At 34.2% G+C, this 27558-nt stretch overlaps 5 protein-coding genes across 16 annotated transcripts in view; 2 read left to right on the top strand and 3 right to left on the bottom strand.

The window, feature by feature from the left end:
- Positions 1 to 1164: 1164 nt before the first annotated feature.
- Positions 1165 to 9298, top strand: LOC111704368 (dual specificity mitogen-activated protein kinase kinase hemipterous). 12 transcript variants are annotated; one of them, XR_002765806.1, is made up of 5 exons: positions 1165 to 1996; positions 2152 to 2245; positions 6123 to 8528; positions 8780 to 8823; positions 9133 to 9298. XR_002765806.1 is itself a non-coding variant. In XM_023476594.1 (3 exons), exons 1-3 carry the CDS (start codon positions 1292 to 1294, stop codon positions 7625 to 7627), a joined length of 2304 nt encoding a protein of 767 aa, XP_023332362.1. In that variant the 5' UTR covers positions 1165 to 1291; the 3' UTR covers positions 7628 to 9298. The 12 variants fall into 12 exon arrangements, 1 of the variants encoding a protein (XP_023332362.1); XR_002765808.1 differs by having other exon boundaries at positions 9145 to 9298; XR_002765810.1 differs by having other exon boundaries at positions 9149 to 9298.
- Positions 9299 to 12599: 3301 nt separating this feature from the next.
- LOC111704351 (broad-complex core protein isoforms 1/2/3/4/5) lies at positions 12600 to 15645 on the bottom strand. The gene is made up of 5 exons (XM_023476573.1): positions 15422 to 15645; positions 15289 to 15333; positions 14984 to 15131; positions 13199 to 14516; positions 12600 to 13082 (listed from the first exon to the last, which is right to left on the bottom strand). Exons 1-5 carry the CDS (start codon positions 15559 to 15561, stop codon positions 12829 to 12831), a joined length of 1905 nt encoding a protein of 634 aa, XP_023332341.1. The 5' UTR covers positions 15562 to 15645; the 3' UTR covers positions 12600 to 12828.
- An 11-nt stretch (positions 15646 to 15656) lies between these two features.
- Positions 15657 to 18150, bottom strand: LOC111704352 (uncharacterized). The gene is made up of 5 exons (XM_023476574.1): positions 17981 to 18150; positions 17698 to 17780; positions 17360 to 17486; positions 16735 to 16962; positions 15657 to 15788 (listed from the first exon to the last, which is right to left on the bottom strand). Exons 3-5 carry the CDS (start codon positions 17473 to 17475, stop codon positions 15683 to 15685), a joined length of 450 nt encoding a protein of 149 aa, XP_023332342.1. The 5' UTR covers positions 17476 to 17486; positions 17698 to 17780; positions 17981 to 18150; the 3' UTR covers positions 15657 to 15682.
- Positions 18151 to 18244: 94 nt separating this feature from the next.
- Positions 18245 to 20937, bottom strand: LOC111704353 (uncharacterized). The gene is made up of 5 exons (XM_023476576.1): positions 20705 to 20937; positions 20149 to 20244; positions 19402 to 19491; positions 18749 to 18835; positions 18245 to 18383 (listed from the first exon to the last, which is right to left on the bottom strand). The coding sequence occupies exons 1-5, from the start codon at positions 20734 to 20736 to the stop codon at positions 18257 to 18259; spliced, it is 432 nt and encodes a 143-aa protein (XP_023332344.1). The 5' UTR covers positions 20737 to 20937; the 3' UTR covers positions 18245 to 18256.
- A 1454-nt stretch (positions 20938 to 22391) lies between these two features.
- Positions 22392 to 27558, top strand: part of LOC111704356 (cAMP-dependent protein kinase type II regulatory subunit) — a 38993-nt gene continuing 33826 nt past the window's right edge. Inside the window, exon 1 of the mRNA XM_023476579.1 lies at positions 22392 to 22470. Coding sequence (XP_023332347.1) covers positions 22430 to 22470 — 41 coding nt within the window. The 5' untranslated portion in view covers positions 22392 to 22429. The remainder of the gene's footprint in view (positions 22471 to 27558) is intronic.

A 27558-nucleotide genomic window follows, 5' to 3' on the forward strand; every position in this document is an offset into this window, starting at 1 on the left:
TGTGTTAAATAAGAGATGTATGTAAGAAATTCACAGGAGGGGAGGGGGGGGGCAGAGGGAGGGTCCAAAAATTGTTCTAGGAAATTACCCGGAACTCTATCATTCTGTCCATTTATCATTGAACCCATTTTGGGAGAATTTGGCTAATTAAAAACACCAGTTTTGTTGAAATAAATATCCCAACAGTCTTTAATATCTTGTCGATCAACATGGGTATATACAAGATATATTCGCACATCGCTGAAAACTGATTGTAAAGAAATCAAGTAATTCCAATTCTGGCTTAGTTTCAACTTTTCAAAAATGGCAATATTTACGAATGTAAATGGTCTAAACTTTTTAAAAGTCGATAGAAATGTTGAGTTTAAGTTCAAGGTGGAATTCACTTCACAAATCGTCACTTTTTCACAAAAATACCAGAGGGGTTTAACTTCGAACAATTCTGCGTGAATTCTGTTGTTGTTTGATTTCTCGGCTAGCCGGCATATCTGTATGGGGTGGAATGCAACGTACCTAGGATTTAGCTCACAAATATTTTACAGTCATCCAAAAATATTAAATATTTCACCGGACCGTTTTTCATACAAAATACAGGCAAAATAAATATTTTATGATCATTTAAGAATTCATTGCGAGGTGATTTAGGATTTTTAGAAGTTTTGTTATGTATTTTTGAAAAATACATTTTAATGTCGCTCACAAATATATGATTTAGGAAAGGAAGAAAAGAAGCCAAACGAATTTATTCAATTATTAAATTTTTATATCATTACAAAAGTTATTTAGTTTAAAACAAAAGTTGTGATATTTTTCATTTCTTGACTAAAATTCACCTTATATTTGTATTCTTTTTTATCATTTATCTACATATCTTCGATCTTCTATCTTTTCATCTGTCTATCTATCTATCTATTTGTCTAAGATGAAAAGCAGAGAAAATATTCCGCGAAGCTCAAGAAAATACAGCTGACATAGATCTTACTGCAATATATTGTAAAAGTAAACTCTTCTCTCCTCTCTCAATTCTGTCAAAAACTATCCTTAATCATTCTTTTAAATTTGATAAAGTGAATTTTAAGTGTGTTTAATATAAATTAATCAAATTATAAATATCAAGGTTTTAATTAATTGGTAAAATATTATTCTGCCTAATTTATCCTTTTTGTCTTTTATTGTTATATTTTTCAGAATAAATTTCGGATTGTTTAAGATTATCATAGTGTTAAATCTGAACCTTGATAATAAGTTACCAATGGTGACCTGAACCCTGAACCTTAATCTTTTTCTAAGTATGGGATCTAGTACAGACGACCTCAAGGCGAGGATGAAACAGCTGAAATTTCCGTCGGCCGACGAATCTGGAGCATTCAGTCCTACTCCAAGTCCAGGGGGCTCCCTCTCTGCCCGTCCTGTTCGTCCCCGTCCTTCACTAGTCGGACTACCATCCAATATAGGACTAACATCTCCTCTTACTAGGAGACAAAATCCTACCTCAGTTAATCTAAACGAACCACTGTCGAGAGCAAGATTAAAATTTGACAGTTTCCCGCAACAATCCCGGGACGAATATGAACGAAAACTCGAGGATATCATGAAACTCACTGGAGTACTAACAATAGACGGGAAGAAATACAAAACTCCGATTACAGACTTAGAACCTAAAGGAGATCTTGGGAACGGAACGTGTGGAAATGTCGTCATGATGAAACATAAAGAGACGGGGAAGATAATTGCATGTAAGCAAATGCGCCGAACGGGAAACTCCGAGGAGACGAAGAGAATCGTCATGGACATGGACGTGGTACTTAAATCCCATGACTGTAAAGAGATTGTTGTCTGCCTAGGCTGTTTTATAACGATCAGTGATGTATGGATCTGTATGGAGTTGATGGCAACCTGCTTTGATAAGTTGCTAAAGCAGATAAAGACGGGGGTACCTGAACATATTTGCGGGAAGGTGGCTGTTTCAACGCTCAATGCATTAAATTATCTCAAGGAATGCGCAAATTAAAATTTATAAAATACTAAATTTAACAAGAAGTTTTGTCAACGACTGGAATTTAACCGGTCACGTTTAAGATGTTTTTAAATTTCTAATTATTTTGATTTTAAAATTCTTATTTTCAAATTTTTGATTTGCTTTTGCACCAGGATTCCCATGGTGTGATCCATAGAGACGTTAAACCTTCCAATATTCTTCTCGATTACGAGGGAAATGTGAAACTCTGTGATTTTGGAATTTCAGGTAAATTTTGATGAGTTTGCAATCTCTTAATTGTGTACAGGATTTCACGTTTTTAGTTTCCAGGTCCCTTACCCCCTTTTATTTTCTTCCCTAAACTCCACAACCTATGAGACATCATTTCTAGAGATTTATTTTTAATATATTCAAAGATCCCGAAAGATGTGTGCACAATAAAAGTAGCCGCAACTAATAATTTTGCTTACAATTTTGAGTGGCAAAAATGGATTCCTTTTTCAGTCCAGGGGTATATATTTGGTTACTATCTTTATGTAAATATAGATTTTTGTTGGGAGGTTATTATAGAGAAAGAGATTTAAAGCTTCCATTGCCTTGCTCTCCCAACCCAACTAATCAAACTATTCCCTCTTCCCTAATTTATTCTTTTTATGAACTATTTTTTTGTTGATTTGAACTATTTCAGCATAAAGGTTCAAATGACCCTTAAAAATAGTACAAATGAACACAAAAATAGTTCAAGTGAACAAAAAATAGTTCAAATCAACCCCAAAAAATAGTTCCAATGAACATAAAAAAGGTTATATGAACAAAAAAAATTGTGCAAAGGAACAAAAAAAATTGTTCAATCAAAGGAACAAAAAAAAGTTCAAGTGAACAGAAAATAGTTCTAATAAACGAAATAACGGTTTAAATGAACATAAAATAGTTCAAATGAACAAACAAATTTAATTCAAATGAAAATAATTTTTTTTAAAAATTCAAATAAACATGAGATATAGTTTTATACAGGAACTAAAACAAATTTATGTCATTTAACCTCATAGCCACGGCTCGGCCCAGAAATTGTCTTAACCTAACCTAACCCCACATATCGGCAATCACTTTATCAACTTGATAAATGTGGCCGCAGCGCTCGGACCCCTAGCCTCAGTGCTCGGCCCAGAAGATGTCTTAACCTAACCTTTCCCCACATTTGATCTATTTTAAAGTTTTTCCACAATTTCATCTGAACTATTTTTTGTTCATTTGAACTATTTTTTATGTTCATTTGATCTAATTTTTTATTTCCATTTTGAATATTTCTTTGTTTTTTAAAACTATCTTTAATTGTTTGACCTATAAACTTCATGAAATCCCTAAATAAAACCTACTGTATACTAAGAAAACAGTTCAAATGACCAAGTATCGTTTTGATTTGAACTACTGGATATGACGTCATATCAGTAGTTTAAATGAACAATAGTTCAAACGGACAATAGTTCAGACAGCGGTAGTTCAAACAGGTACCCACACACGATTGGGGGAGGGGGGGGGGGTTATGGGCAGGGTGGATGACGATCAAACAGCTGGTCGGTGTTTAGCACTTTTTGATTTAAGTATAGATATAAAATTGACTAGAAAAATGTACGTAATAACATGTGTCGCACATTTTAATATTTGTCATAGGTAAAAATAAATATTTTTCAACATTTTTCAATCATACTATGTGAATTTATTTAAAAACCTCCCTTCCATAATAATTTTTTATGACCTGGTCTTGAAAAGTTAGACTAGTCTTACATAGAACACAAACCTAGACATAGACAGGTTAATCCTAGTTTAACATAGAACACAAGATACATAGATAAGTTAATTCTAGTCTAACATAGAACACAAACATAGACATAGATAGGTTAATCCTAGTCCAACATAGAACACAAGACACATAGATAGGTTAATCCTAGTCTTACATAGAACACAAACCTAGACATAGACAGGTTAATCCTAGTTTAACATAGAACACAAGATACATAGATAAGTTAATTCTAGTCCAACATAAAACACAAGATACATAGATAGGTTAATCCTAGTTTAACATAGAACACAAGATACATAGATAAGTTAATCCTAGTCTAACATAGAACACAAACATAGACATAGATAGGTTAATCCTAGTCCAACATAGAACACAAGATACATAGATAGGTTAATCCTAGTCCAACATAAAACACAGATGGGTGGTTTTTTGGTAATGTCAATTTGGTAATGACAATTTGGTAATGACAATTTGGTAATGACAATTTGGTAAGGTGACAATTTGGTAACGACAATTTGGTAAGGACAATTTGGTAAGCCCACAAAAGTGACAATTTGGTAATGATAAATTGGTAACAACAAAAAAGTGACAATTTGGTAATAAAAGTTTGGTAACGTCATTAAAGTGACAATTTGGTAAACGAAATAAAAGTGACATTATGTAAAATTGTTTAATTTTTAGTTTTATATTCAATTGAAGATAATTCATTCTAGGAATCTTTTATTTCTGCATTAAAAGAAATGCGCCAAAAATAATTGTAAAATTCGCAACATTTTCTAAAAACCACGTTTCAACCTGCACTTGTGTCATATACTGCAAGAAGAGGAGACTTGGATCATGAATTACTTATTCATCACCCCTTCTAGGGGTGGCAAAATGTTACAAAATTCAGAAGGATTTAAATACTACATCAAGAACGGACTTTATGTATGTCAATGTTAGGAAGTTACTAATGTTACTTTTTATATGTAGTTACCAAACTATCCCTTTTATAATCAACATTTAACATTTAAGAGGATGCAGTGCTTGGCCCCTAGCCCATCCTAGCCGCAGCGCTCGGCCCAGAAATTGTCTTAACCTAACCTAACCCAAAATAATGTGAGAAACAGCACATCATTTAACATTTAATAGCCCGCAGCGCTCGGCCCCCAAACCCATCCTAGCCGCAGCGCTCGGCCCAGAAATTGTCTTAACCTAACCTAACCCTAAATAATGTGCGAAACAGCAAATTATTAAACATTAAATTGAATTAAATTTAACTTTTATCAACAAATTGTCACTTTTTTGTAGTTACCAAACTGTTATTACCAAATTGTCAATTTTTTGTAGTTACCATATTGTCATTACCAAATTGTCACTTTTATGGCGTTACCAATTTGTTATTACCAAATTGTCACTTTTGTGAGCTTACCAAATTGTCATTACCAAATTGTCGTTACCAATTTTTCCTTACCAAATTGTCACTTTTGTGAGCTTACCAAATTGTCATTACCAAATTGTCGTTACCAAATTGTCACCTTACCAAATTGTCATTACCAAATTGTCATTACCAAATTTTCATTACCAAATTGTCATTACCAAATTGACATTACCAAATTGTCATTACCAAATTGTCATTACCAAATTTTCATTACCAAATTGACATTACCAAAAATCCGCCCGTCAAAACACAAGATACATAGATAGGTTAATCCTAGTCCAACATAGCTAGGTTTATCATAGCCTAAATAGATAGGTCAGATTTAGTCTGAGAAAGGACATAGAAAATACTGGGGGCGGGGCAAGGGGCGGGGCACCCTCAGATTAACCAGGGTGAGATGCATTTGCTTGGTTGTCGTCTATGGTTCTAGGCTCTATGCACAGTTGAGAGAAAACTCAAAGATCGGTTTTGATCATTAATATTTATCAATTAATAAAACTTTCATCGGAAAAAATAAAAGATCTTTGAGTACAAACATAGTAAATACCTGTGACGCTATTACACTCCCCTATCTGAACTCTAAGGGGAAAATTATATTTGACAAAAAAAAACAATCTGGATTTGAAAATTTTTTGCCCAGGAGGGTTAATTCTATTTTATAAATTTCAACGCAATCATTCTTTAACTTTCGTTTGAGCTTCAATTTTAAAAAAAATATTTGTTTTGAAGAAAAGAACAGTCCCAAAAATTGAATCCTTGATGATGATGTTACACTATTTTAAAATTTCTGCATTACAACGCAAACATTTCGTTAAACCTTCTCTTGGGTTTCAATTGATCAAAAATATTTCTTTTTCAATAGAAAACAGCCCAAAAACGCTGAGTTCCTAATTATTAAATCTAACTTTTTTTTATAATTTCAGGTCGTTTGGTTGACTCCAAGGCTAAGACCCGTAGCGCCGGGTGTGCCGCTTATATGGCGCCAGAGAGAATTAATCCGCCAAATCCTAGTAAACCGGATTACGACATCCGGGCCGATGTGTGGAGCTTAGGGATTACCTTAGTAGAGCTAGCAACTGGACATTTCCCGTATAAAGACTGTAAAACAGAATTCGAGGTTCTAACAAAAGTGATTCAAGACGATCCTCCCAGTCTACCGCTAGACTATTCACCAGAATTCCGACAATTTGTTCATGATTGCTTGCTCAAGAACCACAAGGATCGACCGAAGTACAAGAAGCTGCTGGAACATCCCTTCATCCTCAAGTACAGGGATAAGGATGTTGATGTTGGAGCCTGGTATTACAAGGTTGCCAATCATTCAGGAGATCCTAACAAGGCTGCGGAGCATCTCGCAATGAAAGCTGCGCTAGGAATACGAAAATCCTCCCTCGAACAGAGGCATGAGACACAAACCTTCAAACCTCAACCTAGTCCTAGGATGGTCAAGTCCTGGAGAATGCAGCAGAATCAGTTCACCAGCTCGGAGGAGCATAAACCCACATCTAACACCACCAGTCATGATTTCTCCAGGTTGAAGTTTTACACAACCAACCAAGATCCCCTCCCTTCAGAGCTAAATTTACAGAAACCAACTCTATCGCCTAGGAAGGAAGACTATGCGTCTAGGTACAATGAACCAACATCACCACGGTATGATAATCCCCGTCTCCAGGAGTTATCTATGAAATCCTACGAATATAGCAGTCCTGGAGGAGGAGGAAGTAGATACGAAACACGTTCTACCAACCTGGAGGGTGGAAGGTTGAACCTGAACGGTTCCTTGAGCAGAAACAGCCATACGTCCTCCTATCATGGATCCGCAGCCTCATCCTACCTCTCCCGGCCAACCTACTTGAACTCTAGATCTCATGACGACTATCCCTCACAGTTAAAATCACCAACTTCAAAACGCTACGACTCACACTTAGAGACTAATTCTCCGCGCGATTACTCCCATAGTTCACCACGCAAGTATTCATATGAGAATTACGAGTCTTCTCGCGAGTATACTCCTAAAGGAAGCAGAAAATACGATTACTCCGATTCATCTTCAAGTGCTCGAAAATTAGAAAGTTCTCGAAAAACCGATCTATCTCCCGAAACCCAACAATGGTCGGAGAGAGGTGAAGCCACGCGCACTGTAGACCGGAGCCGGGACTTGCAAAGCGCTCGTAAATATCCTCCGGTTCCGGAGCAAACAAGGGGTCGGGATACGTCCAGGGAGTCCCGAAACTTTCTTCCGTCCCTGAAATTTTCCTCCTGGACTCTTTCATCTCCGCTGAGTTTCCGAAAGTTTCGGACCTCTAGTAGTACGGATCGAACCTCGAACTTTGATGCTAGCAGGAGACAGCATCCGACCTACCGGAGTCTGAACGAACGGGACAAAACGTTTTATTCAAGCAGCGGAAAGAGTGATAATTTGTAGACCTTGACATCGTTGTAGTTCGTGATATAAACCAGTGTTGTTGTCAGGTCTAACTTACGCCTAAAAACTGCAGGATGCTTTTTCCCACAACTAATTGTTAAAGAAAAAAATCAAAGGTTGGGCGGAGTATTGAATTCACCTTGTGCCATCATCAAAAATTTAAGATTATTTCTTTTAATTTTGCCACAAAAAAGGGGGGGTTTTCGTTAGGAATGTTTAAGAAAAACTAAACAATAACAATGAATCAAAGTCTGTGCCATAGGATCCGTTCGGTTTTGATGCTTATCCGTCCTATGAAAAATGAATCCGGACTGCAATTAAAACAAATATTTTTTTGTTCTGAGCTTTTGGTCATATATTTTTAATTCTGATGTGGATCTAAATACATCCAGAGATTATCAGGAGGACTTGTCAAATTCAATGTTAAGTTTTTCTGATTATTTGGGTTGATTTTATGCCTTGGATCCGGATTCATGAAGAAGTCTAGATTTTAAGCACTGCAAAAAAGGGAAAGAGGCTCATGATTAGATTATAATTGTTTATAAATGTTTAAAGTGTTGTATAATCGTCAATATGTCCAGAAACACAGTCGGTTCTTTTTTTGGGTTCAAAATCAAAATCGACGAAACTCTTCAGTACAGGTTGATTAAGTATTAACCTCAATATAGTCAGTAACTGAGAATATAGCGACCCTATACACAGATTGTATTTGTATACATTTAATAGTAGACGATGTTAATGTAATTCATATCAACATTCTACCTTGGTTCTTATCTTAGAAGCATATTTTTTAAAATCCCCATCCCTCTGGAATTAGGAAAAATTCACATCAACTTAAAAATTATTTATGTCTTTATACAAAAGTATTTATGAAAACCCTCGAAAATATGCAATAAATTAGGTGTAATTTCAAGTAAGCCAATTTATAGAGTGGTATATCAGATTTACAACAATACTCAACACTTTGTCTGATCATGATCGAGGAGGAATGAGATAAACTTACTTTTTATCTGAAAATGGACTTTCTCAAAAAAGCTACTCGCGAGCTGTTACTGCAGAGACTGAGAAGGAAACTTTTAATATTAGAGGGTATCGTTGTGAATAGAACATGCCACTTATGTAAAGGAGGGTCACATGAAATTACATCTGAAGTCCTTAGAACTGAAATTAAACATCTCAATCAACCTCTAGCCAAGGTTACAATGCAAGGAAATTTAATTGCAACAGCGTATACTCTGCGTACATATCGAAACCAGTTCTCTCTGGGCGGAATTTGTAAACAAGTATAGATGCATGCATTAGTGCTCGTTGGGTATCCGAGGAGAATAAAAGCATTCAACTTTGAAAATTTGGATAATTCTCATAATAGTTTCCTATGACCAGATTATTTCATTGGTTTTTTTTATGTGAAAGATAGACCCCATGTCAGGCTGAGACATCCGTCTTGTGTTTACATTACCGCCCAGAGACAGTACACCTCTGAAATAACTTTCCTTGCATTATAGCCTAGCCTCTAGCTAGGGTTCTGAAGATATATACTTACTAAATGTATGGTATGATTCCATCTAGTATTAACTGATTGACATTAATATTGTTTTTGTTATAATTGTTAAAGTTATGTATGCAGACATCTTAACAAAGCATTCAAAAATAAATAGATAAAATATTTTTCATACTAGATGTTATGTATGTAAATGTGGAAATAACGGAATTGAGAAAACTGATTTTTATTGTATTTTTCACTTTTTATACGGAAACCCCAGGGTGCGTAAACGTCATGTATGTGTCTGTACTAAAAGAGTGTGTAAGGCGTTAAAGGTATATACAGTACATAAGAATCTAGGAGAGTACAATGGTTCATTGTTAATTGTTTACTTAAAAATGAGTTTAATATACATGCAATATATTATTTATATATTTAAGTCAACACTTAAAGCCAACTTTTTATGCAAAAGAATATAATTTGATTAAAGTTTACAATAAACTACTTGTTATTCAAGCTTAATTATAATTGACAACATTGTTCTGCAATTTCCTTGACTGTAGTCATATTGTGTGTCGGTACCAAAAGAGTTCTCATATTCCATGGGAAACCCCCTGAATATTGGACGTACATGTATTGCACTGCACCCAGAATAGCATATATATTTCATATTAAAATTGCACTTGCTGCACCCAGTATAGGATATATATTTCATATTAAAATTGCATTTGCTGCACCCAGAATAGGATATACATTTGATATTAAAATTGCACTTGCTGCACCTAGAATAGGATACATATTTCATATTAAAATTGCACTTTCTTCACCCAGAATAAGATACATGTTTGATATTAAAATTGCACTTGCTTAACCCAGAATAGGATATACATTTGATATTAAAATTGCACTTGCTGCACCTAGAATAAGATACATATTTGATATTAAAATTGCACTTTCTTCACCCAGAATAAGATACATATTTGATATTAAAATTGCACTTGCTTCACCCAGAATAGGATATACATTTGATATTAAAATTGCACTTGCTGCACCTAGAATAGGATACATATTTCATATTAAAATTGCACTTGCTTCACCCAGAATAGGATACATATTTGATATTAAAATTGCACTTGCTTCACCCAGAATAGGATATACATTTGATATTAAAATTGCACTTGCTGCACCTAGAATAGGATACATATTTCATATTAAAATTGCACTTGCTTCACCCAGAATAGGATATACATTTGATATTAAAATTGCACTTGCTGCACCTAGAATAAAATACATATTTCATATTAAAATTGCACTCTGCACCTAGAATAAGATACATATTTCATATTAAAATTGCACTTGCTGCACCTAGAATAGGATACATATCATATTAAAATCGCACTTTCTGTGCCCAGAATAGGATATATATTTGATATTAAAATTGCACTTGCTTCACCCAGAATAGTATAATATTTCATATTAAAATTGCACTTCCTGCACCCAGAATAGCATACATATATTAAAATCGCACTTTCTGTGCCCAGAATAGGATATACATTTGATATTAAAATTGCACTTGCTTCACCCAGAATAGTATAATATTTCATATTAAAATTGCACTTCCTGCACCCAGAATAGCATACATATTTGATATTAAAATTGCGCTTGCTGCACCCAGAATAGTATACATATTTGATATTAAAACGTTTTTTCTCACAACTTTTTTTTACTAATATTTTTTTTAATATATTTTTCTTTAAAGTCAAATTCGTTAAAATTGATTTTACAGAATTTTTTCTTTCTTTTTCTTAAAAGTTTTAAGCCCCATAAACAAATCCGGTTGAAGCAATCAGGTTTTCGAAATATTTTTTGAAAATCGACCTCCCTTAGTATCTATATAAATTTATTAAAGTTAAGAACAGATACAATGGCACCTAAAATCTAGATAGTAAGGGTGATCGATTTTTTGACTTCTTAGAATTGGACTACCATTGATGTCATGTGCCAATAAAAACTAAGAGTTAATGCCGAATTTCAGGCTTATATGTCTAAAAACCGTGACCGCAATTGACATTTAGCATTTTTTCCTTCAAAACATCAAAATTGTTATCAAAAGATGCGTCTGGAACCGGTGAATACTGTCCCGTTGTTTTTGTTTCAATATTTCCAAAATTGATTGACATATGGCCAAAAAACTCAGCTATTTTATTTATCTAAAACATCAGTTTTTTTGCCAATAACTTTTTAAATTATCAACGGAATTTTTTTTCGCTTGCATTAGGGAATTTCAACCTTAAATTTCATGAACACCGATTTCCGATTGGCAATTTCAAATTGCGAAAAAATCGCCTTTTCTAATGCACATAGAGGGGAGTGCAATGGCAAAAATCGATCACCCTTACTATACACTATACAGCCATGCATCAAAGTTATTGATCGCGTCGATTTTGAAGTATCGCAACCAAGGGCGTTTATAGGAATTTTGCAATTACAAATATATGAAACAAGACTAAACTAAATTCTGCACTGTCGTCTCTGAAATCTCATCCCCTGTGGGTAACCATATATGCTTACAGCTTTACTTGATTCATATTATGAACTATTTAAGACAAATGGCCATCAAGGAGAAATTTAAATATTTTTTTTTACAAAGGGTATGATATTGAAGCAACTATTGTATTTGATCAATTATAGCCGAAATTGTTCAAACGACCAATATTCTTGTAATTTCTAGATAGAAGATAGATAAAAGAAATACAGAAAATCTCAAGTAGTGCATCGATTATTTTCCCAGTTGTCCTGTTAGGGCGAGATAGATAGTCTTATATTAGTATTCACTATGCATATTTCTGAGACGAGTGAATTAATTTAAGAGTTACTTTAGTATGAAAACAGCTGAACACTAGCGTTGGACCTATTCGTCCTATTCTAGTCTTACCACTGTGACTGATAAAGTGAAATAAAATAATTAAAATAAAGATGTTCCTCTTTTAATTGTAAATTTTAAATATTTACAAGAATTTTGTTCCTTAAAGGGACTGTTAGCTTAATTTCAAAAGACCCTCCAACCAAAGATAGTAATGCCCGATTCACAACGCTACCCTTGAAACCTTAATCTGATAAACAATGTGGAGGATTACGTCGCCTTTTCTAAGTAGAAATGTGTTTGATTCGGATATTTACCCCATTGTTTCTTATAAGCAAGAATTGCGCAATTGACTTATGAAAATAAAAATAAACAGTAAATATACAACATGTAAAAACTAATTCATACTTTATCAAAGTTTTTAAGGGTACCTTAGTAAATCGGGTATTGCCATCTTTGTATGGAGGGTCACTTATATCGGCAGCTCCAGGCTTTTCACGGCTCAAAGCGGACTGATCAAAAATCTGTTTTTTTCTCTAAGATTTTCAAGAGGTCTCTGCCGTTTGCTTCCCATAATTATTGAGACACCCTGAACAACATTAAAATATATAAATACTTTTCGATGGTTGATATCTTTACATTCTTTTATTCATACAACGTTAAAAAATATATAAACAGAACACATTCATATGGAAGTCATACAGTCTTTCCTTAAACAACAGAAAAAAATTGGATAAAGTGAAGAGAACATTTTTTAAAGTTTTAGACATGATAAGATTTGTTACAAAATAACAACTGTTAACTGCTTTGACTATCACAGAAAGACTTCAGTTTTTGCAAACCCTCCCTACAGAGTTAGGTATTTCCAATATTCTGAGTGCAGACCCCCCGCTTCAAGTGCTGCTTCAGGTAATTCCTTGCTTTAAAGGTCTTGTCGCAGTTTGAGCAAGATATGGTTGCCAACAGGTGTGTCGACTCGACGTGAGAAATCAGAGTTTGCTTGTTTCTTAATTTAACGTTCTTCGGACACACTTTGCATTTCAGGATTGGTCCGTAAGGGGTCTCTTCTCTCTCTATATACTCTTCAATCTGTGCATCATACTCCTTGTCTAAAAATGAACCAGGAATGAAACTAGACGTGTTATAATTTTGGTTATATTCGGATCAGAAAATCAGGTTTTATTAATTTGAACTTTACGAATGATTTTGATGAATCTCTTGTTACCTTGACTGTCTTCCATCATTACGACCTGACCAGATGAGCCTGGGACGGATTGTGCTACATGTGGTTGTCCGATCTGAGCATGTACTCCATGTACACCTCCCAGCTGAGGATTCCTTCCGGATAAGCCATGAGCCCCCGGAGATTGCTGTAGGTTGCCTGCCTGACTGATTTCCCGACCAGGGTTGGATCTTTGAAGCTCCTGGCGCTGTAGGGCGGCAGCATGTCCTGCTAGGATCGAGGTAATGTTCTGAGTTAGCAGGTTGGAACTTACATAAGGTTCAGCTGGTCGAGCAGCAGGATGAGGACCATGGATCTGAAAAGGAATGGAGGAACTGTGTGACATACTGTTAGGTGAACTACTTTGCACACTATTATGTACACTTCGTGATGTACTGTTATGTACACTGTACTGAATATTATTAATTCTGTTAAAGTAATCACCACTCTGTAACCTGTTTTGTGCATTATTTAAGTCAATACTTTGTACATTACTTGGTATGCTATTAAGCAGACCGCTGAGAACATTATTTGATACACTGCTTTGTACATAATTCAGTACATTGGAATGTGAACTTCCATGTACAGCACCCTGAACACTGCTCTGTACAGAACTGGGTAAACTCCTAGGTTGAGAAGCCTGTTCAACCAATGTCTCTGGAATATGAAGCACAGGCGGACTAGCCACATTCCGTAAAAGCGGAATCGTTCTAGAATCTGGAATTTCTGAGTTTGATGGAGAATCCGGAATTACGGAGGGTTGTTGAGGAAATTGCGGAGGCTGCGACAATTCAGTATTGTTATGGATCTGCAAAAAACCAGGAGGAAGTGAAGACAACAGAGTTTGAGGCCGGTTTGAAACTGGAGACTGAGGAGGTATACCTGGAGATGTTATATCCGTTGGAGCGGATCTTTTCACCCCACCCGGAGTACTCGGAGGCCGTAGCGGAGTACTGGGTGGTGTTCGAACTCGATCTTTGCGGGGAAAGTGAGGAGATGAACGAAGTAGTTGAGTATGCTCGCTAGAGGTTGACCCTGCCGGAGAGTGGAGTAAGGTCTCTTGTAGACTAGCAACTGTGGAGTTAGATTCTTTCCGAGGATGAGAATTTGGTTCCTTCTTTACACTGACTGAAACTCCTGGACCAAAAGTGCTAAGAATCGCTTTCCGATACTTTGACTTCTCTTCGTTCTTGCTCAGCTCTGGGTCCCGTTTGATCCTTTTCTGATCCGGCTGTTCCAGATCACTTAGAATGTCATGAACGTCCTGGTTAACTGTAGAACTGGAACTGGTTGCATTACCGACCTGGCACAATCCTTGAACCTAAAACAAAATGCACTGAAACGATCATTTAACATAAACTAGGAAATAGAATCAATAAAAGAATGAATTAACTACATATTTACCTAGTCAAGGGTTGAGGTAGGATATTTTGAGACTTGGGCGGGATTTTATTTATCACGTGATATCGAAATTGGCCTACCTCACCCATTGACCAGGTATTCTAGCGACCGCTATAAGCCACGTCACCAAATAACCATCATTTTTAAACAAAAACAAAAAATCTTTTTCTTATAGACGATTTTACATATGGCCGGGAGTATTAACGCTTAAAGAGCAAGAACAAAAGTGTGGTCAGCCAACATAAAAAATGCTTTAATTTTTAAACTAACTTTGTTGTCTCAACTGAAAAGCAACTGGGACAAAAATTGGGGGGTTGAAAAAGTAATTGAGTTTCCTTAATTTTAGTTGACGAAACCATGATTAAAATACCCTGTAAAACTGGGTACCTGGAGTTCCTCGGCTATCTTCAGGAAAACCTCTAGCTCCGACTCCTCCAGGAGAACCTCCCCGTTGTACATGAAGTCAAGGATCCACTCCAAATCCTCCTGCCGGACACCCCGGAGGTAAAGAACAGGGTGGGGATGAGAGGAAATTCTAAAATTAAGATTATAAAATTTAAGAAAACCTTTAATTTGAAAAACTGTTAGCCTTACAAAATACTTTTTTTTTTTTNCTAAATTTGAACATCCTTTGTTAGAAAAAACAGCATTCACCTCTGTTTAATATCAGAATGCTATAAAATTTTTCTAACCTGAGCATATCTCTGAATACTGGACTGCATGAGGAAATGATCACTCTGAAATCAGGATTATTTTTTCATTTGCATATTTTTTATCTAAAATTCTAAAAATCTAAAAATCAAAATAACGGATTGTTCGGGGTACCTGTGTGCATTTATCTTAATCCCGTTGCATACTAGTGTACAATCATAAAAGTGATGATCTCCGCGGATTTTCTGAAAAACTTCAACAATAGTTTTCTCATAATTATCCCAGCGCAGAGCAAACTTATCCTTCTGTTCCATCTTAATCTGTAATATAAAAATACTTAGTTTTTAAGCTCAAAAATATCACATGTAAATATTTTTCGGTTGAATAACTTTTTTAAAATGCTTTTTCATTCTAGGTTAATGCTAAATTCTTATTCTAGGTTTGGATAGCATCTTCTCCAACTACGTATCCACAGCTGGTTTCGTCCTGGTAGTAGGGTAGTTCCTCTCTTCTCAACTCTATCCAGGACACGGAGTTTAATCTAAACATAGAAAACATAAATAGAACATTTAAACTTGGCATAGTTGTTTTTCCATGTTTTTATTTTTACCCTAGCTTCCCCTTCATCTTAAAGGGACTGCAAAGGAAAAATTAAATGGGGTATAGACTTAACCCTAAGCATTTTAGCAGTTAATCGAGACCCATTTGAGTTCTATCTGATGTTCCTGTCTCGAGAAATTGAGATAAAACTAAGTCAAAATACGAAAATTTATAATTTATATCTGTATATAAATTTAGCTTGTCTGTCTGTTTGTATCTAATAAACTTCAAAACGGTTAAACTGATCGGGCCTAAATTTTGTGTGACCCCAGGGAAGGATTATGAATGATCAAAATTTTAAAAACTTGTGTTTTTTATTTTTGTAAAATTTTCAAAATGCACGAAAAAAATATTATGAAATCCGCAATTTTTTTGTTTTTGTTTCATACTGTACAAAGAGAAAATGCTCACAGATAAAGCCACATTTTAAAGTTGAAATAGAAGATGGGCGCTTCAAAAGCCTAGTATATAAAATTTTGTTTTAAAATTGCAGGTTTAAGAAGATCATATTCAGCAAATACGCAACCGATCTGAAAACAACGATATACCAGAGGAGCCTGAAAAACTTAGGTTTCCTTCTATTATTAATTGAATTAAATAGTTTTTCATTTTTAGTAGATATAATTGATAACATAATTTCTACGTCCGTATCACGTGATCAGAACTCCCACCTTATGGCAGTGCAGTATCATTGTCACGTGATACAGACGGAGACACGATCTAGATAGATGGCAATGTCAACAAAATTGGACATATTCATTTTTAGTCCAGATGTATCATTGTATTCCCATCACGTATCCAAATACCTTTCAGTAAGATGTAAACGAATTCTTACCTTTTCAGCGCTTATCTCAATGTGTACAATTTTTTAATTTTTTTTGCCTCACCTTGATTGTATATTTTTGGAGGGGAAGTCAGAACTGCTGAACACAATCCTTCCACGCTGAACAAGTTTTGGCTCCGACATAACCTGGAGTATTGTATCCGTCTCAACCTTGGCTGCAGTTAGGTTTAGGACCCTGAGATGGTTTAAGGCGACGAGAAGCTGGGATGAGGTGATATCGGAGCAATCGTTCCCAGACAGGTTGAGTTCTTCATTACTGGATTCATACAAACTTAATATAATATTGGCTTGCAAAGATCTTGATTTAAAGGGACGTATATTGTATACTGTTTTAAATTTGTAAATGAATGGGGATGGGAGAAAAACTTGCTTGTTGAAGACCAATTAAAAAAATTTCTTCGCCAAAAATCATGCCCATTGACCACCCCCCCCCCCCCACGGAACGTTTTTTTCAAAATATTGACACTTGGTTTTTATACAAATTAGATTAAATAATTAAATAAATTACAGAGAAAAGTATATATTTTACATTTTTCAATGTTTATCAAACAGAAAAATTATACATCTACAATTGCAATACATTTTTTTAAATATAGGAAGAAAAGGATATATCTCACGGATTGAATTAATTACTCAAAAAAAGAAAAAAAAATATAATTAAATTATACCTATCCAATATTTCCCATATCTGAAGCATGGTTAACCAGCAGTTGCGTAAATGTATTCTGCGTATTTTACGCAATCCTTCACTCAATAAAACCGGATCCAGGCAGGATAAACTCATGCAGGATAAGTCTAATACAAGTTTACAATGTTTATAAATATAAAAGTAAAAATAAATGATAAAAATACGTTTAAATTGCATCATTTTAGTGAAAGATTAAACCAAAAACTGACGTAAAACAATTATTTAATTGTATGATTAAAAAAAATTACAAGAAAAAGAAATTAAAAATAAAGATTGAACAGCATAAGGGAATAGGCGAAAAAGGAGAACGAAATCTACCTAAAGTTTCTGTGAGGTTGGACTCGGAAGAACAAAGAGCAAAAAACAGAGTTTCTTTTCCTTCATCACTCAGAAGCGCATTACTAGAATCAAAAAGATTTTAAATGAAACTATGAAAGGGACTCTCGTAAAGTTCCGTTATAATGAAAATTCCAAGTGTATATTTTGTATATTGTGCATCTGGCCGACAAATTAAACGGCAATCCCAAGTACCATGTTTTTAGATAAGATATTTCTTAATTTTCTCTTTAGTCCTTTTTTGAAAAGAGCTCTGTAATTTTACCTCAGGTTTACTGATTTCAGACAAGTGATTGACTCAGAGATAAGAGTAGGGTTTATTGTCTCCAGATTAAGGTCGCTCAGCTCTAATTCCTCCGTTTCTCCGGGGTTAGACTGAACAGCACTAAAAATTTCTAGAACAAACACTGTCAGCTCAAAGAATTTGTTACATAAAAAGCACTAAAACACTTAAAACACTATGAACTGTTAAGAGACAGATAAGACAAAAAAATATAAGATCTTTTTTAATTCTATTTTTTTTATACGTCTTAGAATATTTCTACCTGAGAAGAGCGATACACTGCTCCGTGGTTAAATCACATCCCTGTAAAGAGAGAGAAGAGACGGAAACCAGAGCTTGGGAGAACGGAAATCCAGGAACAGAACTTAAATCCAAGTTGGAAAACCTAAAATAAAACTGGCATCTAAACAGTCAGCTTTTTTTTGTATCCAATAAACGTCAAAACGGCTGAACCTATTGGGCACACATTTTTTGCGGTAACTTTTATGTATAACCAAATTTGAAAAAATCCTAAAAATTAAATTTATCAATTTTAAAAAACATTGTTTCAACAGAAAATTAGCAAAATCTTTTTTCACAGCAGAGAACGATGAAAAATGGCGAATTGAAAAGCAACAGTTCAATAAAAATGGCGCTAGAAAAGGATGTTAAGACGTATGGGTCTATTGCCTCTTAAAATAAATATTTTGTATTTAGAAACGTGTCTACAAGTAACTTTTCTACTCTCTTCTAGGATAAAATTAAAGCTACCTGATAAACTGGATATTGGTATTTGCGGATAAATAGGAGAATAGAGTTGAGATATCTTCAGGTTTGAGAACTCTTCTTCTTAAGGCACTTAATCAAAATGTTATTGATCACTTTTCTTATTTGAATAGATTTGCTTGCTTTTTTACAAATATCAGAAATAAATATGTTACAAACTGGCACATGGTTAAAGGCGTACAGGGGGTAGATTTAGTATGAAAACAGATAAATTAGTCCTATTCGAGTGTTACCAACAGTGAATACTATTGTGAAATCAAATGAATAAATAAACAAGATGTTCCTCTTATAAAATCTTGTGAGACCCTGTTGGGGGGAGTACTATGAGACCCTGTTGGGGGGAGTATTAAGTACTTCTAAAATTACTATCATCCATATATTTTAGACAAGGAGTTTTTCTCTGAGTACTTTTATAAACTGAAAATAAAAGTACTCAGAGAACACGTCTTTTGTAAAAATAATCACAATGAAATTAAAATTGTATGAACGAAAAGAATTTATCCCTATAACCTGATATGATATGATATGCTCTATATGTTCTAGAGCTATTTATTGAGTATAGAATAAGCTTACATACAATAAGGCCATTATTAAGTTTTTAATTTTAGATAATAATTTCCCATCCATGGTTCACGTACCTTATCTCAAGCCTTCGAAGCTTCTTGAACCTGCGTATACTTGTAAACTCTTGAATATTAGACAGAATTCTATCAGAACTAACGGGGAACCTAAATCCACAAAACTTCAGGATAATTCATTAAATAGATTCAATCCGTACACAACACAATGTAGCTAATTCTTTTTAATATTAACAATAATTCTCTCAAATGTTGGGTCCACTTTCTCTCGTCTTTTGTTTAATTTTATTTTTTTCTTAGATAAAATCCGGCCCATCCCGTCCTAGTTAAATTGATGTTTTTTCTATTATTGTTGGAATTATTCATACATAATCTAATTCTGTCAATAGCAAATGGTTCCATGGTACGTGTTTTAACGACTACGGGGGGTCAGTAACTCAATTACAACATACCTACTCACGATATAAAAAGTGTTTCAAAAGAACAACAATTTGAATTGGTCAAAAAGTGCGTAGGAGTAGTGATGTGCATTCTTTTTTTTAATAGTTTCTTTTCCATATAATTTATAATTTTTGTGATGGTCACCATTTGTAATAGTGCAAGAAAGGCAAGTGTTTTCAAATTTGTTTAATTTAAACATTTACTTTTCTTACACTGAGTCAAATTATTTCCAGCTACAGAGGATGTGCAGAAAACGATACAAAAACGTGTTGTCACGATCGCTCTTAGATTGTTTATCCTTTTTATAGGACAATTATGAATTCAGAAGAAAAGAATAAAAGGTTGAACCTAATAAAACTAACTGACCTGGCCCAAAGTAATGGATCCAAGGATATCCTAGATAATCTGGAGTTAATCACTGAAACGATCCTCAAATCTTCAAACCTCAATTTCCCACAAATTCTAAATAAATGACGATTAATTTGCTGTGATTCAGTCTAAGAAAAGGATTTTTGGACCAGAAAGCGTTCTATAAAGAAAATCACCAAATTTATTTTTGAATATAAAAATTAGGGTCTCTCCAAGTGAACGATTTTTGGACCCCCCCCCTCCTATCAATTTTGTACATGACCATTTATTTCTTAGCAAATTTATTATTATTTATTTTTTTGTTATTTAGGGTTAGGTTAGGTTAAGACACTTTCTGGGCCGAGCGCTGCGGCTAGGATTGGCTAGGGGGCCGAGCGCTGCGGCCACGGGTTAGGTAAGTTAAGACACTTCTTGTCAGACCCGTACAAAATTGAGAGGAGGGGGGAGGGGGGGGGGGTCCAAAAATCGTTCTCTAGGAAATTACCAAAAATTATTAGGACCAAGTAATTGCACATGAAAAGCAAAATTTAACCTATTGCTAAATTGAACTTACTTTAAAAGTAGATGGTCCGGTAGAACTTCCATTGTGAGAAAAATTGAAAAATATCATATCTGAACTTTCACAAATTTAAAGTGACTTGAAACGTAAGCATTTTTTTTTTTAAAAATCATGTTTTCACTTTTGACTGAAGAGTAAAAATGAATTGAAATTGTCACATAACTAATATAATTGTAAATATTAATATTGTCAGAATTGTTGCATTCTACCCCTGGTCCTATACGTAAGTAAGCAGAGCGGAATAGATGCCGTCAGAGCTCTACCAAAACAATCAATCCCTTGGGACCTCAGAGAGAGAGAGAGAGAGAGAGAGAGAGAGAGAGAGAGAGAGAGGATGGCCTCCAATTGAATCCCACAGCTCTTGTAATTAGTATTGTTCCAGCCGTATGTTAAAGGCTGGAATACTTTCTACAGACCAACATAAAATGGTATTTTTTTTAAGTGTTGGTAATATATTTAACATAATTTTTTGTTGTTGTCAAAAGTGAAGTTTTGTTTGCGGTTCAAAGGATGTTATTGTTTACAATTTGATTGAATCAAAGGCATTATTTTTATTATTTGCAGTTCAACATCTTTTTGGTGATAAATGCAAGGTACATCATGGAAACATAAAATTCCAAATTAACAAAGCTCTTCCCAAAATATTCCATCATTATTCTAGTTTAAATCCATAAAATGTGAAAGGATCAGCTGGTTAATGTTATATACACAACACGCGTCGGCACTCGGCAGGCAGGTCCGGCAGGTTGTAACTTTAAATCAATAATGCACAGTTTGTAACTTTTAACATCATTTGCAGATTAAAATACTCTTTCTATGCTGTTTCAAAATGTAGAATAATGTAAGAATTCCATTAAACTGTGGAATATGGAAACTCGACTTTTATGATTCAAGTTATGACTTTTTAAATTGTTCAATAAACATGCATTCGAGACAGAGCAGTTGTGCAGTGTAAACTGCAGACCCCATCTTAGAAAGTGATTTAATTAAGTTATTAGTATAACTGTTTGCTTTGTAACAACATCAAATACTCTTAATATTACTTTAATTTCTGGTTCTGCTGTATATGCATATCTAAAAAAATTTGGGATTGATATGTTTGCATGCAGCCAATTAACTTCACTGATTTATATGTTGGTAATTTCCTAGTATACGATTTTTGGACCCCCCCCCATCAATAGAAATCAATCTTTTTGGGAAAAAACTTTGTTTATTGGATAATAAACCATGCTCTTATCTTTAGTTGGTAAACGTTGTCTCTGGATAAAAAATGATGGGCTATGGAGTAAAAAACCTAGATTAGGGAGTAGAAACTCTGGTTTTCAGAGTAGAAAACCTGGTTTAGGGAGTAGAATCTCTGGTTTTGGGAGTAGAAAACCTGGTTTAGGAAGTAGAAAACCTGGTTTAGGGAGTACAAAACCTTGTTTAGTAAGTAGATAATCTGTAATAGGGAGTAGAAAGCCTGGTTTAGGGAGTAGAGAAAACTCGTTTAGGGAGTAGAAAATCTGGTTTAGGAAGTAAAAAACCTGGTATAGGGAGTAAAAAACCTGGATTCTGATGTAGAAAATCTGGTTTAGGGAGTAGACAACCTAGTGTAGGGAGTAGAAACTCTGGATTAGGAAGTAGAAATCCTGGATTGGGGAGTAGAAAACCTGCATTAGAAAATCCATTATTATTTTAGAAACAATGTTGATGATTTGAGAACCCTGTTCTGCTGGAATGAATTTGAATCTAATCTCGGATACATTGGAAGACAACAGGTTTGTACAACGTAAAATGTCCGATATTGTCTTTTCAAGCTCTGCAGTCCATCTATAAACTTGACATAAACTTTAACTAATCTCTACATAAACTTTATTTAAGCTTTACTTAAACGTTACCTAAGTTCTACATAAACTTTACTCAAACTCTACATAAACTTTACTTATGCTCTTCAGAAACTTCATCTAAGCTTAAAAACTTGATACTTAAACTATACAGAAACTCAACCTAAGCTTTATATATAACCTCTATACATAAACTGTAGATAAACTTTACTTAAATTCTACATAAATTTCACCTAAGCTTTGCATAAACTCCTCACAAACGTTACCTAAGCATTACATAAACGTTACCTAAGCTTTACATAAACTCTACTTAAACTTTACATAAGCTTTACATAAACTCCTACAGTCTACATAAACTTCACTTTAACTCTACCTACCACTGTAAATAAATGGTACATTTCACTGTTTATACATTGTACATTTCAATGTACATAAATTGTACTTTTCACTGTACATAAATTGTACGTTTCACTGTACATAAATTGAACATGTCACTGTACATAAATTGTACATGTCACTGTACAAAACTAAACATATTACAAAACACAAAATATATAGAAAATATACATATCTTCTTAAAATAAGTCTAGAACATTTTCTATTGTTTATTAAGATAGGTTATAGCTGGACATAAATATACATAAACTTTTGCACAAACGGAAAAGAAATAAGACTGAAACGGTAGGAGGTGGAGGTTGGGGGGGGGGGGCAAAGTTTTGAAAACTTGACTTTAAAGTGAACAATATCTGATTATGAACTTATTTAGAAGTTTTCTTCAAAATCACTCCTTTTCAATACTTAAAGAAAGTAAAAAAGGGCACAAAAAAGTGTTTTTGAAGGGGGTGCACCAAAAAGGGATAGGTTCCCCTCATAACTTAGTCATCTCTGGCACCTGAAATTAAGCATATCTATCTTTTAAAGGTGTTTTTAAGGAGGGGGGGGGGGGGGTCATAATATCTGCTGAAAGGGTGCACAAAATGTTTGTTCACCCTCTTGACTTATCCTTCGTTAACCTTGAAAGTAAACAACATACTTTTCTTTATTTTTCTCTTGTTATTTCCAGCTTATACACTAGTACACTCATCAACACTAATGCAACACTAATGTTAACCAATTTTGAGAAGAAACACTATTTTCCTTGATTTTTGTGAAAACATTGTGTGGCAAGTAATATAATGTACGTTGTTTAATGTACATTGTACATGTACATACAGGGTTTACCACAAAGGATAAGACTTTATAGACGACTGTACAGAAATCGTTTTGCCTTTATTCTTTCATTTATGGCTTCCTGCACTGCAATGCAATTGTAAACTTGTTATGTTCTTTGCCAAATAATTTTTTATATCATAATTTACTATTTTAAAGGCACAAAGTCAAGTTCAACCTTCAAGATCACCATAGTTAAAGTCGTCTTTTAAGGGTCATCCTTTGTGGGTAACCCTGTATGTATGAAGACCAACTAATAACATCTCATGAAAACCTAAAAAACTAGAAGTGTCCGAATAAATGGATTAGATTAAAATTTACCAACCCTGAAACTAAGTGAAAAGGACCTCCGATATTCTTTTATAAAAACGTTAGCGCAACTAAAAATGATAAAAGGAAAAATTCAAATATCCTGGAGGTGTAATTATGTAATATTTAATAATATTTTTTTGTTATTCTTCGAATCAACATTTACTAATTTTGCAGTCATCGTGACACATCAAACTTACGTCAATTAACAAATGATTTAGATTTTATTGCTTACAAACAGTGAGATAACATAATGTTTACTCTACTTCTTCTGCATGTACAGTGTATTGTACATTATACAGGGTACATGTATGGTAGCGCAATCCAAACTAAAGTAATGCGCGTATTATTAAAATCTTATATGTTTTCAATCAAATCTTCTCTTGTTGAAATGGTTTGAAATTCTTTTATGTAACCAAATATAATTGCTTGTCTCTTGTAAAATCAAAACTATAGGAGCTACGAGATGAGAAAGTCGTACAAGTAATATCGGAAAAGCATTACCTTCATCTTCTGTCTAGTTTTCAGTGCACAGCGGAAATAAATTTATTGTCCAATTACAAAAATAATCGCATTCTGCTTAAAGTTATTCAGATCAATATCCACACTCCTTTGCCGCTTTAGTAATTGTAAATTGGCGGTACATTCCAAAGTAGGACTGCAAAGGTTGGCCCAGCTCGGATATTCAAACGTACACTGGTGGGGCGAGGTACAGTCCAAAGTAGGACTGCAAAGGTTGGCCCAGCTCGGATATTCAATGTACTTTGGTGGGGCGTTTATCACATTTGCTTCTAGGAAAAGTTTTAAAAATGCACAATTCTAAAAAAAAATTTGATTGAGTGACATTTGATTGTTTCACACTTATAACAAAAAAAGATAAGAAATATTGTTCTTAACTGCTTAAGCGTTTTAATAAATTCATTCTAATTTTACGTTGTTGGAGAGGAGATAAATATCAAACACTAATAATGGAAAATTACAAATATGAGTTTTTTTTGACACGAATACAGATGTGTTCATATTTCTTCCTAGAAACTTTGCCATTGCTTCACAAAGGTTAATTGACCCATGGGTCAGCATGCTTAACAGATACTCAACATAAAAGGATTTAATATATCTTCTTTGAAAGGGACTGTATGCGTAATCTCAACTAAGAAATGCGAAAGTTACGTTAGTAATTGAAAATAATTAGTTTTCAAAATTATGAACATGGATATCTAATTAATACTTGATTAGATGCTAGTTTAAAGCTGGAAGGTCACTTAAAACTACGTCTGCAGTTCTTTTCACGAAAATAATATATAGTTTTACAAAAATATGCAAAATTATGCGAAAATAGGCGATAATTACTCATTACATAACATATCTATCATTTCTGTAATTTATTCATTTTCAAATTCTTCAACAAATTAATGGTTCATTATTCATTATTATTTTTTCATTTTGGTTTAAATACTAATCAATGGAAAATAATGATAATACACTGTTTTTTTAATTTTTCTTCATACGTCTTGATTTTTATTTGTTTGAACCCTTTTCTGTTTAACATTGAAAGATAAATAGAACTAGTTTTGGAACCAGCGTTGCCCAGGGTATTATAGTTACTCATGCCGTTTACCTGCACTTGGTCTTAAATTACGATATTCAACCCACTCAACTTAGAATCTCAAAACCAAGCGTGAGTTATGGTCGGACGTACAAACAAAAAACAGATATTAGATACTTCTTTTTATTGCTTTTATGTTCACAAAATTCTTAGCTTTAAATGACAATATACGAAGTGTAATGATGAAAAAAAAACAATTCATGAAATGAAATAAGTTCTATTGTAATAAATGCTGTTTGAACATACCTATCTAAAATGTGTTGTACATTGTCTGAGGATTTAACTGTATTAATCATTAACTATGTAAAACTTGTAATGCGACTAAAATAGCTTCGTATCGAGATTAGATTATATACCTGCGTAATATTGTGAATGCATATTGGAACTTAATATGTTACTAATATATTTTTAAATAGAATAGTTAGTATCAGAACTCCGCTTTGATTACTGTGTAGAGTAATTGTACCTCGTTGAGTATATTGGTTGAGATCATACCTCGTTTAGGGTAGAGATCGATTAAGGGCTTTATAGATAGCCAATACTTGTGTCCCTGTGTGACATTAGGGCCGAAGTAATAGCTTGTTGATAGCTACTCTTGTGTCCCTGTGTGGCATTTAGAGCCAAAGTAATAGCTTGTTTGATAGCTAACCTTGTGTCCCTGTGTGGCATTTAGAGCCAAAGTAATAGCTCGTTTGATAGCTAACCTTGTGTCCCTGTGTGGCATTTAGAGCCGAAGTAATAGCTTGTTTTATAGCTACACTTTTGTCCCTGTGTCCTGTGTGGCATTTAGTGCCGGAGTAATAGCTTGTTTTATAGCTACACTTGTGTCCCTGTGTGGCATTTAGTGCCGGAGTACAGCTAGATTGGTAAACTACGCTTGTGGCCCTTTGTGGTATATTTAGAGCCAGGTGGGCTGTGTCCTAGTTGACTGGGATGGCAAACTGGTTGTGCCCAGACTGATACAGTTTGTGAAATGAACATTTAAGAGTATGACATTTACTATTGGGAGATGAACATTTAAGAGTATGGCATTTACTACAATATTACACGGGTCTGGACCCTTCCAGGAAATATTCAGCTAGCTCCCTTTTAGGGGACTTTATTGCATATCATATTACACTTAAGGAGAGTTAATATTGTAGATTCTAGAATAATTTTAGTCCTAAGGTTTAGAATATCATTTATAGGAGAGTAGACAGGAAGTATATCTTTAGTTTTAGGGGGGGGGGGGGGAGTAAAAAAAAAATTTCGTCCCTGACCCTAAGATTATTTACATTTAATGAGAAGCTTACTAATTAGATTTCTTAAAAATTTTAAGACATTCCTTATATATATACTAAATATATGAGGTAATTTAGAGAATTCATTTTATTACAAAGAAGAGTGAAGGATAGAAAAAGAGAGAGAGAGATAACAAAATGGCAATAAATAATTAAACTTATCTTAAAATCGGTGTTGAACTATAATACAGTTAATGTTTTGCTACTGCAGTTGCAACTTCAGGGAGTACCTTTCGGAGCAGGTTACCTTCATCTTCTGTCTAGTTTTCAGTGCACAGCGGAAATAAATTTATTGTCCAATTACAAAAATAATCGCATTCTGCTTAAAGTTATTCAGAACTATGACTGTTTATTGTATAAAGAATACATTAATACTATGAAGTGAAGTGTGTGTGTGGGGTTGAATTGTATGAATTATATGCCTGTATACTAAAAAGTGAGAGTGGGGGGGGAGGGTTTGTATTGTTTGTGAATTATATGTCTGTTTAAACATACTTGAACAATATGAAAGGCTTCCTTGAACATTTATATATTACGTTTATTTCAGATCATTTTCTAGTACCAATTCTAATATATAATGAAAAAAATAGGGAAAGAACTCTAGGATAAAATGAAAAA

The sequence above is a fragment of the Eurytemora carolleeae genome, unplaced genomic scaffold, assembly GCF_000591075.1.
Source record: "Eurytemora carolleeae unplaced genomic scaffold, Eaff_2.0 scaffold131, whole genome shotgun sequence".
In the NCBI taxonomy this organism is placed as follows: Eukaryota; Metazoa; Arthropoda; class Copepoda; order Calanoida; family Temoridae; genus Eurytemora; species Eurytemora carolleeae.

What these genes read in the sequence shown, in the direction of transcription:
- LOC111704353 (XM_023476576.1), bottom strand. Translation starts at nt 20,736, where the DNA reads ATGGAAGTTCTACCGGACCATCTACTTTTAAA. An exon ending in GATCCATTACTTTGGGCCAG is followed by an intron (nt 19,492 to 20,148) that starts GTCAGTTAGTTT and finishes TTGTGGATTTAG; the next exon opens with GTTCCCCGTTAGTTCTGATA. An exon ending in ACCAATATCCAGTTTATCAG is followed by an intron (nt 18,384 to 18,748) that starts GTAGCTTTAATT and finishes GTTTTATTTTAG; the next exon opens with GTTTTCCAACTTGGATTTAA.
- LOC111704351 (XM_023476573.1), bottom strand. Translation starts at nt 15,561, where the DNA reads ATGGAACAGAAGGATAAGTTTGCTCTGCGCTGGGATAATTATGAGAAA. An exon ending in ATTAAGATAAATGCACACAG is followed by an intron (nt 15,334 to 15,421) that starts GTACCCCGAACA and finishes TCCTGATTTCAG; the next exon opens with AGTGATCATTTCCTCATGCA. An exon ending in GTATTCAGAGATATGCTCAG is followed by an intron (nt 15,132 to 15,288) that starts GTTAGAAAAATT and finishes TCTTAATTTTAG; the next exon opens with AATTTCCTCTCATCCCCACC.
- LOC111704352 (XM_023476574.1), bottom strand. Translation starts at nt 17,475, where the DNA reads ATGAGTTTATCCTGCCTGGATCCGGTTTTATTGAGTGAAGGATTGCGT. An exon ending in ATATGGGAAATATTGGATAG is followed by an intron (nt 16,963 to 17,359) that starts GTATAATTTAAT and finishes TATTATATTAAG; the next exon opens with TTTGTATGAATCCAGTAATG. An exon ending in TCCAAAAATATACAATCAAG is followed by an intron (nt 15,789 to 16,734) that starts GTGAGGCAAAAA and finishes TTCTATGTTTAG; the next exon opens with ATTAAACTCCGTGTCCTGGA.
- LOC111704368 (XM_023476594.1), top strand. Translation starts at nt 1,292, where the DNA reads ATGGGATCTAGTACAGACGACCTCAAGGCGAGGATGAAACAGCTGAAA. An exon ending in ATGCATTAAATTATCTCAAG is followed by an intron (nt 1,997 to 2,151) that starts GAATGCGCAAAT and finishes CTTTTGCACCAG; the next exon opens with GATTCCCATGGTGTGATCCA. An exon ending in CTGTGATTTTGGAATTTCAG is followed by an intron (nt 2,246 to 6,122) that starts GTAAATTTTGAT and finishes TTATAATTTCAG; the next exon opens with GTCGTTTGGTTGACTCCAAG.